The 14,182-nt window shown below is 34.8% G+C and overlaps 1 protein-coding gene across 2 annotated transcripts in view; it reads left to right on the top strand.

Annotated features, from left to right (window-relative positions):
- LOC136039210 (nuclear cap-binding protein subunit 1-like) overlaps nt 1-14,182 on the top strand; it is a 65,562-nt gene that overhangs the window by 25,972 nt on the left and 25,408 nt on the right. For both annotated transcript variants that reach the window (XM_065722735.1, XM_065722734.1), the window contains exons 4-6: nt 4,121-4,300; nt 8,111-8,302; nt 10,597-10,784. In XM_065722735.1, coding sequence (XP_065578807.1) covers nt 4,121-4,300; nt 8,111-8,302; nt 10,597-10,784 — 560 coding nt within the window. The remainder of the gene's footprint in view (nt 1-4,120; nt 4,301-8,110; nt 8,303-10,596; nt 10,785-14,182) is intronic.

Below are 14,182 nucleotides of genomic sequence, written 5' to 3'. Positions count from 1 at the left end.
TATTTTTAAATATATTTATTTTAATCGTCACTATAAACAACAGCATGATAAAGGAAACGTCCTTATAAAATGTAGTTCAATAGTAGCTCTCTGTCAATTATAAGTATGGAATAGTAATATGTGTTAACAGTCCTTAGCATTTTGACTAACTAATTAATAATAAATTAATAATAACTAATTAATAATATTAACTAATTAATAATAATAATATTATTAACTAATTAACTTTAATTTAATTAACTAATTAATTTAAACTATTAACTAATTAATAATAACTAATTAATAATCCTGGCAGACAATGGTCATCAACTAGGCAAAAAAGACCTCACTTTCAAAGATCCACCCCCCCCCGTCAACAGTGGGTCTTTTTCAAAAACTAATACAACATAGCTACTTTTAATATCAAGGTAGAATTGTTTCGTTTAGGCTTTTGAGGGAACCACGAATACCAATTTGAGGAAGAGGACAAAATCTTACATCTTATTCTCTTTTCTGCTCATCCACACTGTTATGTTTCATTGAAATTATGTCTGGTAGAAATTTACGAGACTGGCTTCAAATTTGGGATTCCATTACTTGGGGTTTTTCTCTTATTTTATTTTAATGTAGGACTTCCTCCTCCCCTCATGGGCCCCTCACTTTCAAAGATCTTTATTTTAAAAGAAGATGACAGCTATAACAAAATATTGACATTTTTCTGGCCTCTTAAGTGGGATCAAACCTTCTGGGGTTAAAGCCATTATTAAAGCTTGGGATAGGTCATAGACATAGGACATGCACACAATGATGAATGCAGATTCCACAGGGGGGAGGAGGTGCTTGGGTGCAGTTTTACTTACATTTACACGTCTAGCATCAAAGAGGCTGTAGCTTCCTGGTTTGGGTGTAGTTTAAATTTGTGCAATTTTCGATAACACTTTAAAGTCTGCTGGAAAAAAAGTTAATCGAAGTTTGATTCGATTATATTTTCATTCTATATTTAATTCTTTTTTTGTATTTTTCCCCAATTTTTGACTTTTTGAATCTTTTGTCGTTCTCTGTATTTGATAAGTTCCTACATCCTTCCTCTTTTCACCTATCTTCTATTAGACAACACTGGCAGCTACTCAAATTCCCCGCTTGTCTGACAGCTACGATATCTGCAACTAGACAGAGTCTGGTAAATCAACTTCTTTTCTACCATGTTTATTATTGATCTAAGAAGCTGATCTAAAGCTTTCTTGAATTCTTACACCTTGGGCTTAATTGTTTAAAATATCACTTGTCATGAAGCCTTTTTGAAGTGATTTCTATTGCCACTAGAAGTAGTGAAATTAATTGATTATTGGTAGATATGGTTAGCACCTCAGCAAGGCCAACTAGAATAGTTATAAGAAGGCGAATAACCTACTGAGTCTTAGAGAGATGAATGAGGTTCATTATCGATTATATAATGATACAATTCTAAGTAGTTCTAAGAATACAAACGAGATTAGGACTCTACTAAGGGGTTACTGGCAAGTAATATCAACTTGCCCTGGCTTAATTGTTTAAGTATACTTGATTCTCATCAAAAGGAAGATGTTTGGTCATCAAAAAGAACATACTGGATATTCTCTATAGTTTGGTAACACTTTTGAAAAATGGAAGACATTTTCGCATCCTGACCAATGATCTGCGTAGCGCAGTTATCGATCTCCTGACATTCTGCCTTTGGCCAGGAGTTCAATCCGTGGCCAGGGGCGAATCATCTGACACTTCCCGTGTTTTCCACAAGATTTCTCAAGGCTGAGCTTACAGGTATACCTCTAACCTCCATTTGAAATAGAATAATCAGCGTCACTAGACTCGAAGCCCAGCCATCATGGACATAGGATTTCAAATCTAGCCTGCCAACTACTCGGCTATGACGGCTCAAGAAGAACATTATTTAAGGGCTCAACAGAAGAAGCACGGACTAAAAAGAAAATTTTTCTGTGGGTAAGAACCCTGATTTTTAGTACCAAGAGGTGATATAGGTATTGGATCCTACCTTGATCTATCAATGACATATCTCCTGTATCTTATTTTGTTGTGAAAGTTCTTTGCTGCATAATTGACTAGCTGCTGTTTTGTTTCACTTTGCTGCCATATGGCTGCCAGCTGCCATGTGGATGGGGATATGTTAAGCACTGTTTTTGCCATGTCTAATATATATTTTCTTGGTACTTCTACGGATTATTCATAGATGTATATCATTAGTCAATCTTATGATTAGATGATCTTACTCACTAAGAAAGGTCACTTATGTTTTCGAGTGAATGAAGAAATTATATGCAAATGGTTGGAATAACCATACAACTTACGGTCTTTTTGCGAGCAGTGTTGCCAACGTGCTAAAATTGTACCATTTCGGTATAATTTACAGTTCCTGGTACAACGCCGTACATTTGGAAACTATGTGCTACAGTCAAGTTTTCCGGTATATATTGATTTTACGTGCTTTTTTTTTACCCAGATATTTCTTCTAAGATTTTAGTTGCGAAAATGTTCTTCTTTGCATGGCAATTTTTAACCTGCTGTTCGTATGGTAGAGATTAATCTCTTGTGGTAAAATTTAGTTGGAAAACTGGTAAAGTTATTTTCAAAGCGTTTGCAATGCTGTTTGCGAGTCAACTGTAGATTTGTATCGTGGAGTAGTCTGATGTTCTTATTTAGAAAAGAGATAATTTAGTAAATAATTTAGTAAATTATTTAGCAAAGGAGCGATACATGATTTCACGTGTTTTAATGTTGAACCTCGGATTAAAGCAGAATAATTGCAACAGAAAGTAAATAAATAGCAGAATGCTCTGTTGTCTTTTGCGTTAGAGAACACTGTTGGGATTTCACAAAACAAAACGGTGGGATCTAAAAATCATTATATTACCAAAGTGTCTATTACCATATATTACCAAAGTGTCTATTACCAAATAATTACCAAAGTGTCGACAACACTGTGGTGAGTCATTTGTAGATTTGTATCTTCATTAGTATAATGTTCTTATTTAGAAAAGAGATAATTTAGCAAATTATTTAGCAAAGGAGCAATACATGGTTCCACGTGTTCATCCTTGGATTAAAACAGAATAATTGCTTTTTCTGTTGTCTTTTGCGTTAGAGAACACAATAGGGATTTCAGAAAACAAAACGGTGTGATATAGAAAATCATAATAATTACCAGAGTGTCGACAACGCTGTTTGTGAGTCATTTGTAGATTTGTATCTTGAGTAGTATAATGTTTTTATTCAGCAAAGAGATAGCTGCTTGGGAGTCAATTAAGAAGAGTGTATTCGGGGGGTATTGTTGTTACTAGCCAAAAAGTTGGGGGGGGGGGGGTTCAAAATCAAAAGTGATTTTACCGACTGCCTGGTCATTTTTCCCGACTGTTTTTGTCAAGAATTAGCATAATATTCTTTTCAAATACAATATGTGAAATCACTGCACGAGTCGGTAATACCGCTGTATTTACCAACAGAGATTCCGATTACGGTATATATTATGTCACTATTTTAATGCTGTTTATTTAGCCAAATGGAAAACTGTGGCATCATCTATTAAATCATGGCAGAAGTCGGTAAAACTGCTGCGTTTACCAACAGAGATTCCGATTACGGTATATATTATGTCACTATTTTAATGCTGTTTATTTACCCAAATGGAAAACTGTGGCATCATCTATTAAATCATGGCAGAAGTCGGTAAAACTGCTGCGTTTACCAACAGAGATTCCGATTACGGTATATATTATGTCACTATTTTAATGCTGTTTATTTAGCCAAATAGAAAACTGTGGTATCATCTATTAAATCATGGCAGAAGTCGGTAAAACTGCTTTAGTGGCTTCATAAAAATGGTGATGTGAGGCGCCACGATTTCACCTACTTCTTTTTTTACCGAGTGACTAAAGCACTGGGGGGGGCTTCCCCCTCCCCCTTATACGTAAAGGTAAGCTGTTTGTAGTAGTGGAAATTTTCATCATTTTACGACACTTTGGATCCTAGAATACTTACTGACTTTTTAGCCGTAAGTTCCCCACGAGGGCCTTTTGACATTATGGCAAGTTTTTGATTTCATCGTGTTTCATTATAGTGAGAATTAATTTCTATTTTTTTCTTTCAGCTGGTTGAATCAATGGCTAAACATTTGAAAGACTATTTAAAAAATTGTGAATGGGAGAAGGCTCGATATTCAGTTCGATTTTTATCTGATTTGGTTAATTGCCATGTAGTCTCTGCTGGTTCTCTGATTCAGCTGTATGATACGATGATGGAAGCAGCCCTGGAACCTAATACACCTCAGGTTAGAGTACTTTCCTTACAGTATACGTTTTTTTTATGAAGACACTTTGTTGTAAGATCAGATAAAGGGTTGTATTTTGAAAAGAATTTTACGACAAACTTTCCTGAACTTATATTTCGTAACAAAAAAAAAACAAAAAACAATGTAAAGTTGAATAGATTACTTAAATACCTCGAATGCTATTAAAGGCGATCAAAAAAATTAAATCAGAGGGAAGAAAATAAACTACACAATATAGAAAAACGTTAATAAATGTAATAGAACAGCTAAAAATTGAAGAATTAGTATATAAAAAAACCTGTCCAGACGCTTTAAAATTTAATAAATCGACGAAAGTCGAAAAAGCCAAGATCAGGTATCAAAATACCCAGTTATTGGCATTCTCTTGGTAGTTGACGTTGATGACTAAAAACTTGAATTAACCAGTAACGCTTTTTAATTGAAACAGTTTGCTAATATCCCATGACCAAAGATGACGCTCAATTTCACTTATATAGTTTTTTTGAACTTTTACAAGCCTGTTTCCAGGCCCTGTCATTGCTATGCGACAGAATTGTCTATTTTGATTCTCATTGTCACCTATCTTGTAACCGCAGACAAAGTCGCTCCATTTTTTACACATTTTGATAATCACATTCTTGTGATTCCTTGTAATTCTCACTGCCGCTTATCTTTTAACCGCATATTTCTTTGTTCTCGCAGACTTATCTCGGTGTCTCATGTCTTCTAACTGCCCAAGTTGTTGCTCTTCATTTTCATTTTCGACACGTTCTAATTCTCGTTTTTGCGTGTCTTCCAACCGCCCGTCTCTTTGCTCTTCATTTTCATTTTCGACACGTTTTGATGCCTGATTTTGCATGTCTTCTAACCGCATATGTCTTTCTTCTTCATTTTGGAATTTGATTACTTCAGAGAATTTAGTAATACCCGTTGCTTTAGCTTAAAGAAATTAAAGGATCAAAAATTGGGTTTTAAAGGCCAAATGAAAATACTTAAGAAAATGCAGAAAGCGAATATTTCGAGAGAACAACCGCCTCTCTTCTTCAGCGCGAACAAAATAATATGATCAAGGAAAAAGCAAAAGGCAAAAAACAAACGCGAAAAGTACAACAAAACCAATGAAAAAAACGCCAAAAAATTAAATAAAATTCAATAAAGGCCAAAAGATAAAAGAATTAAAATCAAGTACCTAACAAAAATAAAGTGAGTTATTCGCCAATATCCCCGATCTGCACAAAATCCAAACAAATATGAACTGCCATCGATGGATGGCAGTTCATATTTTTCAGGATTTTGTGCAAATCGCGGCAAAATGGCCCAAAAAAATCAAATTCACTATGAATGAAAATCAACAATCGGGACCGTCAAATAAGAGAAGACCCAAAAAACCAAAAGTTGTTAGAGCCAAAACCAAAAAGTGTTATAGATGACAATTCATTGGAAGAAAAAGAAGTTCTTGTACCCTAACTGAACAATTAATGAATCCATAACCTGGACCATCATGTAAGACTAGACCGATAAGGGCAGCTAAAGCAAAGGGCATTGGCAAATTGTCTTAAGTAATGGAAATCCAAAATGAAGAAGAACGAAAAAAAGGCTTAGAAGATCATCGACAGCGAGAATCAAAACATGTCAAAGTTGAAAATGATAGCGATGAGTGGTTTGGGCCGGCCCGAACATACTAAATTCACAGTGGGTGAAAATCAACAACCTGGAAAGCGAGAATCAATACCTATCAAAATTGAAAATGATAGCAATGATGATAAGCCACGGTGAAACGACCCAAACAAATTAAATTTACAATGGGTGAAAACCAACAACCTGGACCTTCGAATGAGACAAAACCCGAAAAACCAAAAGTTACAAATGTTATAAATGATAAATCGTTGGAAGAAAAATAATTTTTTGTCCCACAACCTGAACAATTAAAAAAAAACAGAAAAAAGGTTAGGTGACATCATGACATCAAGAAGAGGCTCACGTCTGCGGTTAGAAGACATGCGACAATGAGAATCCATATATAGAAGCCTGCCGCGTGTTGAGTGCCAGGTTCCGGTGGCGAAGCCGCCGGGCTCCCGGCACTAGTATATATACTATCTTTGTAAGCGAGCAATAATTGTCTATTTGTGCATTTATTTATTTTTTCTCGACAGTGGCTCTATATTTTTCGAAAAAAACGATCTATATAGGTCAGAAGTTTAGGAAAATTCGTCAAAAGACCAAATTCTGGGGAAATTCTTTTATGCAAGTGACATCATATTTATGAATACATTCGAAAAGCATACATACGTCGAATGTGCCTCAGTAGTGGTTGTATTGTTTTCAGTGTATGACGCAGGCAAAATTACACAAGAAACAAATGATGGATAAGAAAAATCACATGATTGACGTTATATTTATGGGTACATTTTAAAGGAATAAATTATATCATTCCTCCCCCCCCCCCAAAAAAAAAGTGAACCTTTCGCTTTTATATATATGGCGCATACGACATTACGAAAGGATCATGCATATTTACAAAAGGCGTTTTAAATTTTTCCCTAATGCATAGAGTAAGTACAGCAAGTAAAGAGAGTCATTATAATGCCTAGAGGGCAAATGAAGAACCTAGACCATCAAACGCAACAAGACAAATCCGATCTGACCGGGTTCGACCAATCCGAGAGGCTAGGGTAAAGGGTATTAAAAAAATCCAAAGTAATGATAAACGAAAATGAAGGTACAGTGAAAATACTTGCCTCAGCAAAAATTACGAGTCAAAAACAAAAGTGAAGAAGGAAATATCCAGTTTGAAGATAATCGGCAGCAAAAATTAAAACAAGTCAAAACAAATTTGAAGATCAAAGAGATATGCGGTTACAATACATGCGACAACAAGGAGTAAAACGAATTAGAAATGAAAGTAAAGAACGAATATATATGCGGGTAAAAATATGCCACAGCGAGAACAAAGAAATATGCGGTTAGAAGATAAGTGGAAGTGAGAATTACAAGCGACAGCGAGAAAGTGAGTAAGACTGGCCATAAAATCGATCTAAATAGGTCAGGACTTCAAGGGAAAATTTGTATTTTTCCCCGGGTGGTTGTAACGAACCTCTGGCGACGTCATGATGCCTGCCGTCAGAAGACAAACGACAATGAGAATCTATATGGAGTTTAATACCATGATTAACACTAGCTCATCAGTTTTTTTGTTTTATTATTATTATTATTATTGTGTTATATTATAATCTATTATAAACAAAGTAGAAAGAGAAATCTTAACAATTCCCATCTAAGTGCCATAATGCATTTGCGATGTATGAAGTGATCTAGTCGCAAGGGGCAAAGGCTGAGCTTCCGTCCTTGTAAACCAAGGTCCATTTACGATCTTGCCCAAGCGAGCGAGTATTGTATGTGAAGGTTCAAGCCCTGGACTGCCGCTATGGCAATTAACTATCTTGCCCGAGCGAAGTGCTGGCCAAAAAGGATTTAAGTATATTTTGCAAATATCTTCAGTTTAATTCTTATAACTTACTTTGTAATATTGTTAATAGTGTTTTTTTAACCTTCAGTGACTACCTCGAGTTTTACTAGTTTTCCTTACCCATTGGACTAGTCTAGTATGTAATCTCGTAATGGTGGTTTCCACTCTTGTGATTTTGCATCAAGTCAACCCTTGCTAACCTTCCTGTCTAAGAATCTTCATCAAAAATGCCCTTATTGGGAATCGTGCCCTTATACCCTTGTTATAAATTGCCCCTGTATGAAGGTACTTAGAGTAGAAAGCTTGATTTTGCCAGGTTTTCTTAATTGTATTTTTTTTTCTAGGTTCGTCGTGACTGGTTCGTTTATGCAATACTTTCTGCCCTTCCATGGGTTGGCCGTGAACTTTTTGAAAAGAAGGAAAGAGACTTGGATCGTTTGAAAGAGACTATTGACTCATACATTTCTAGAAGAGTTAAAGACCACCTTGTAAGTCTTCGCGTTTGGACTGGCCAGACTCTGCATCCTCAAGAAGAGGTAATTTTTCCTTTTATTATCTAGAAGTACCTTTATTTTATTTTAATATCTTTGATTTCGATAATTTAATATCTAGAAGTCCTTAATTATTTATTCTAGATATTGTTCTTGTTTTATTCTTCGTTTCTGAAGTGACTAGACTCTATCTTCAAGTAGAGGTAAATTTGTACTTTTGCTGTCTAGAAGTACTTTTAGTTTATTCTTACTCACAGTTATTTTAGTATTTTATTATCTAGAAGTTCTGTATAGTTTTATACCAGATATGTATTTTATCTAGATGATATACGTATCTAGAAAAGATAAAAATCATCCTGTAAGTCTTCGTGTCTGGAGTGACTAGACTTTATCTTCAAGTAGAGGTAAATGTGTACTTTTTGCTATCTAGAAGGAATTTTAGTTCATTTTTATTCACATTTACTATAACATTTTATTATCTAAAAGTTCTATATAGTTTTATTCCAGATATGTATTTTATCTAGATCATATACATATCTAGGAGAGATAAAAGTCATTTTATAAGTCTTTGTGTCTGGAGTGGCCAGACTTCATTTTTCAAGAAGAATCAATTCTGTACTTTTTATTGTCTAAAAATTGTAAGTTAGTTTATTCTAGACCTATATATATATCCAGAAGAGTTAAAAATCATCTTGCAAGTCTATGTGTCTGGGTTAGTCAGACTCCATCTTCAAGAAGAGGTAGTTTTGTACTAATTTTTTATCCAGAAGTACTTTCATTTTATTTTATTATCTGAAAATTTTACACTATTTGATTCTAGACATGCATATTGTATCTGCAACTAAAGAGTGATCCCAGTCTATAGAAACGGAAATGGATTTTGATAACAGATAATGCAAATAATTAATTAGCAAATTAAGGTTAATTAATTAACAAATCAATTAACATAATACAAATTAACAAATTAAGCAAATAATTTGCTATTGATGCTAATTTAAGTATACAAAATCCTGTAATTTTAGAAAAAAGGGAAATGCCCTCTAAAGGAGTTTGACTATCGATAAAAACTATACTATGAAATTCAATGTTCATTAATTCTAGAAGGCAAATCGCAGTCTATTGAAACGGAAATGAATTTTGATAACAAATAATACAAATAATTAATTAACGGGTTAACGTTAATTAATTAACAAATCAATTAACACAATAAAAATTTACAAATTAAGCAAATAATTTGCTATTGATGCTAATTTAAGTATACAAAATCCTGTAATTTTAGAAAAAAAGGGAAACGCCCTCTAAAGGAGTTTGACTATCGATAAAAACTATACTATGAAATTCAATGTTCATTAATTCTAGAAGGCAAATCGCAGTCTATTGAAACGGAAATGAATTTTGATAACAAATAATACAAATAATTAATTAACGGGTTAACGTTAATTAATTAACAAATCAATTAACACAATAAAAATTTACAAATTAAGCAAATAATTTGCTATTTATACTAATTTAAACATACAAAATCCTGTAATTTTAGAAAAAAGGGAAACGCCCTCTAAAAAGGGCTTTACTATCGATAAAAATTATACTATGAAATTCAATATTCGTGAATTCTAGAGGGCAGATCGCAGTCTATAGAAGCGGAAATGGATTTTGATAAAAAATATTGCAAATAATTAATTAACAGATTAAGGTTAATTAAATAACAGATCAATTAACATAATAAAAATTAACAAATTAATCAAATAATTTGCTATTTATGCTAATTTAAGTATACAAAATGCTGTAATTTTAGAAAAAAGTGAAACGCTCTTTAAAAAGTGTTTGACTATCGATAAAAAATTATACTATGAAATTCAATACTATATTATGAAAGATTTCATACTATATTATGAGAAAACTATACTATGAAAGATAAGAATACTATACTATGAAAGATATCTAAGATTTCATACTATGAAATCTTAGAAAAACTATTTAACTTCTCCGGTTGTGTACTGAAGAAAGGGTTGTTCAGTTTAATGGTGAATCTTGTTTTTCTATAAAACGTAATATAATTTTTGTTTTAAAGCTTGGGAAAGGGTAGTCCCTAAAAAATTTTCTAATATACCTGCCAGGAAACACTAATTGTCTTTTCAGTCAAATTTCAAGGTCAAACCACAGATTTTCGATAGCTCTTGATGATGCCTATTCCCCTAAGAAAATTCGCAAATGGGCCTTTTGTCTTTGAGACGGTCAGCCAACGCTGAGGTGTGCAAACAGATTTGAAGGTATCGAAACCTGTTAAAAGCAGAAGTCTTTGTAAATCTGAATAACTATGTCATTGTATCCTTTTTTAGTATCTAGAATGTTTGTGGTTTCAAATCTGCAAGCTCCGAAATGACTACTGGCAAGAGAAGCATATTGTCCGTCCCTATTTGGCCTTTGACACTTTACTCAGTGAAGCTCTGCAGCATAGTCTGCCACCACTCAATCCTCCACGCCATACTGAATCGATGGTGTATCCGATGCCAAAAGTTATTTTCAGGTTAGTTAATTTTTGCCAAAATCGTATCCAGAGGTTACCGGATTTGCCCTGCCCCGAAACATTTGTTTGACCTCTAAATAGTTAACAAAAATGTGCATAAACAAATTTTTGATTTATTTTGTAAAGATTTTGCTATACTCCTCCCCCCGAAAATAAATCTTGGATACGCCCTTGCTTTTTATCATTTGAATTCACCATATACTCCTGAATTTTCAGTGTAGGCTACTGCTGAAGTAAGCATTTTTTTTCGCGGCCATATCTGAGATTTTTTGTGAGGTGGGGGGTACAAAAAAGCTTCTCAAAATGTAACACGTGTTTTGTTGACTCTTGTTCAAGTGGAACATTTTATTTGGGGGGGGGGGGGAGGGAATGGGGTTCACCCCTGCCCCTCCTGGATACGGCCCTATATATTTCTATTTGTTTCTGGATTATTATTTTTAACGTCTTCTTTAGAAAATACGATGTTTACTAGGAAATACAAATGACCATCGATCATTCTATTCGCACTAATTTGTACTGTCATAAACGTGGAACGATTATTCAGCCCAAAAAGATTGACTCGTTGTGGGCCTCACAATACAATAATAAACACTAGAACCATAAACAATGTGCTAAATCGCATAATACATACAAAATAAATACACTAGAAAACAAAGAAGGAAATACACTAGAATACAAAAATACAAATTCAAAGGAGAAAATAGACTAGAATACAAAGAAAAGAAGAAGAAAGTAAGAGCTTTAACAGTTAGAAAGGGTCCTGAAAATAATTTTCAAAGAAGAAGAGAGAGATATGTCATTTAGGATTGAATTCCAGATAGGGAGGAGGGAATAAAAAAAGTAGGGAAAAAATTTACTAGACAAAAACTACAGAAAGACCTGGCTCTGAGGCTCTTTGCAGACAGAGATAGTGGGACATCAGAAGGTATAGAGCTCCATAATTTTATGTGAGGCCTCTGAGCTGTTGTTGATGATTGCTTTGGTTAAGTAAACCTGTGAGAAGAACAACGCAAGGGAGAAGAGTTCCTACCTGAACCTGTTCGTGCTGAAAGTAAGGAGCAACATTAAAACTTAAAAAAAAACAAAAATTATTAAGTATAGGAGGGGGTTCGCCCCCTAGTCAATACCTCGCTCATTACACTGAAGTTCGAATTTTGCTCAAATTCTTTAAGAACTACTCTGGAGTCACAAAGGCCATTTAATTAGAATAAACAGCTCTTTTGAAAGTATTGAAAACATTTAGCATAAATAACGAGGTATTGACGAGGGAGGAACCCCCTCATGTATGTAATTATTTCTGATCTTTTAAGTTTTAATGTTGCTTCTTGCTTTCAGTTGAAAAATTTTAGTTTTTATTTTATATCTGAAAAAACTGCTGTAGAGACGGTATAGTGTACTTAAAAAAAGCAGAATACGTTAAATAAGGACTACTTTTACCATAATGCGATCCAGCGGAGCCGTTCCAGTATTACTATATTCAGGACTACTTTCACCGTTAAATAAGGACTACTTTCACCATGAGACGATCCAGCGGAGCTGTTCCAGTATTACCATAATAAGGACTACTTTTACCGTTAAATAAGGACTACTTTCACCATAATACGATCCAGCGGAGCCGTTCCAGTATTACTATATTCAGGACTACTTTCACCGTTAAATAAGGACTACTTTCACCATAATACGATCCAGCGGAGCCGTTCCAGTATTACTATATTCAGGACTACTTTCACCGTTAAATAAGGACTACTTTCACCATAAGACGATCCAGCGGAGCTTTTCCAGTATTACCATAATAAGGACTACTTTTACCGTTAAATAAGGACTACTTTCGCCATAAGACGATCCAGCGGAGCTGTTCCAGTATTACCATAATAAGGACTACTTTTACCGTTAAGTAAGGACTACTTTCACCATAAGACGATCCAGCGGAGCTGTTCCAGTATTACTATAAAGATCAGAAGATTGAGTCTCTTCACCGCATTATTTTGGGCTTTGAAGTGAGCACAGAGGAGATTTGTTAGTACTACCCCAGACAGAGCACAATAAGAAATGCATGAAAAAATAAAAGCGTCGCATCTGGGGGAAGAAGTGTATTAACCATTTTGCACGTTAACCCGGGGCAACGTTGAAGACTGGTGGAGGATGGTGGAAGACTGGTGGAAGGGGTGTGAATAAAACAGCCAAGAAACACGCGACAAAATTTTACCATAGTAGCGTGTGGTATAAAATCCTTCCCATAAATCAAGATGATAGTCTCCTCTACGTCACACATACGATAAGGGGTCCTGAAATGTACAATGGTACTCATCCGGCTGATAAGAGCCATACCGTTTGACCAGAACCAATCCTTTACTTTATCAAGAAAGCCCTTGAGCTACAGAGGTAGCAGATGAGAGGTCCACTGCAGCAATAAGAAAGTTACTGCCGTCAGTAAAAAGGAGAGAGTGCACACGGGGATGAAGACAATCAACAAGATTGTCAATAAACAAGTGGTCCAAGTACAGAGCCCTGTGGGACACCTTTCAATACAGACAAAGTAGATTAAGAGGTACCATAAGACCTTAACGATTCTAGTGGGACTCCGTGCACTCCAAATAAAGATACTTTAGATACAAGAACAGAATGGTCAGCCATATCAGATGCCTTCTAAAAGTCAAGAAATAAATCTAAAATACACAAGATCTAGTCGAGAATAACTTGCACAAACTCTGTGGGATATGAAAGTGAGAAAGAAGGAGTTAAAGAGGGACGAAAACCATACTGGTGGTTAGTTATGAGAGAATTAATTCAAGCCGTACTAAGACTAAATACGAATGAAGAAGGTCTACGATTTCCTAGTTTTTCAACAACTATAGAGACGACGGGAAGAAGGGAAATAGGACTATTGTTTGAAGATAGAGACGAATCAACTTCTTTACGCAGATGTATAACATTAACAAGTTCAAATACACGAGGAGAAACACTAGAAGAAAGAGAAAGGTTAGTTAAATGTGTGACGCTATTAGATACAAAATGACCAGTTTTTTAAACGACATTATGACTCAAACTAAAACCCTCAAATGAACGACTATTTGAAAGCTGAGAAGTAATATTAGAAACTTCAGTGTCACTGCATGGGGAAATGAAAAAGACTCGTGCTAAGACAATACTACTGACTCTACTCTGTGATGGAATGAGAACCAAAGGAAGTGTGATGAAATACGAATTGAAGACGCTCGCTGTAGTTTTTGTCCACAATGGATCCATCATCTTTCTTGTAAAGACATGGTGAGGACTGTTCGTGTTTCTTGCGGGAAAGAGCCTCATTAACTACAGGCAAAACTTTGCGCAAATTCCCCTTGCAGTCATCAATTCGACGCGAAAAATACAGCTTTTTGGCTGCACGTACTGAATAAGTG

The sequence above is a fragment of the Artemia franciscana genome, chromosome 19 (assembly GCF_032884065.1).
Source record: "Artemia franciscana chromosome 19, ASM3288406v1, whole genome shotgun sequence".
NCBI classification, from domain to species: domain Eukaryota; kingdom Metazoa; phylum Arthropoda; class Branchiopoda; order Anostraca; family Artemiidae; genus Artemia; species Artemia franciscana.
The sequence above is the reverse complement of the archived record's forward strand: the minus strand, read 5'-3'. Positions and strand labels throughout refer to the sequence as shown.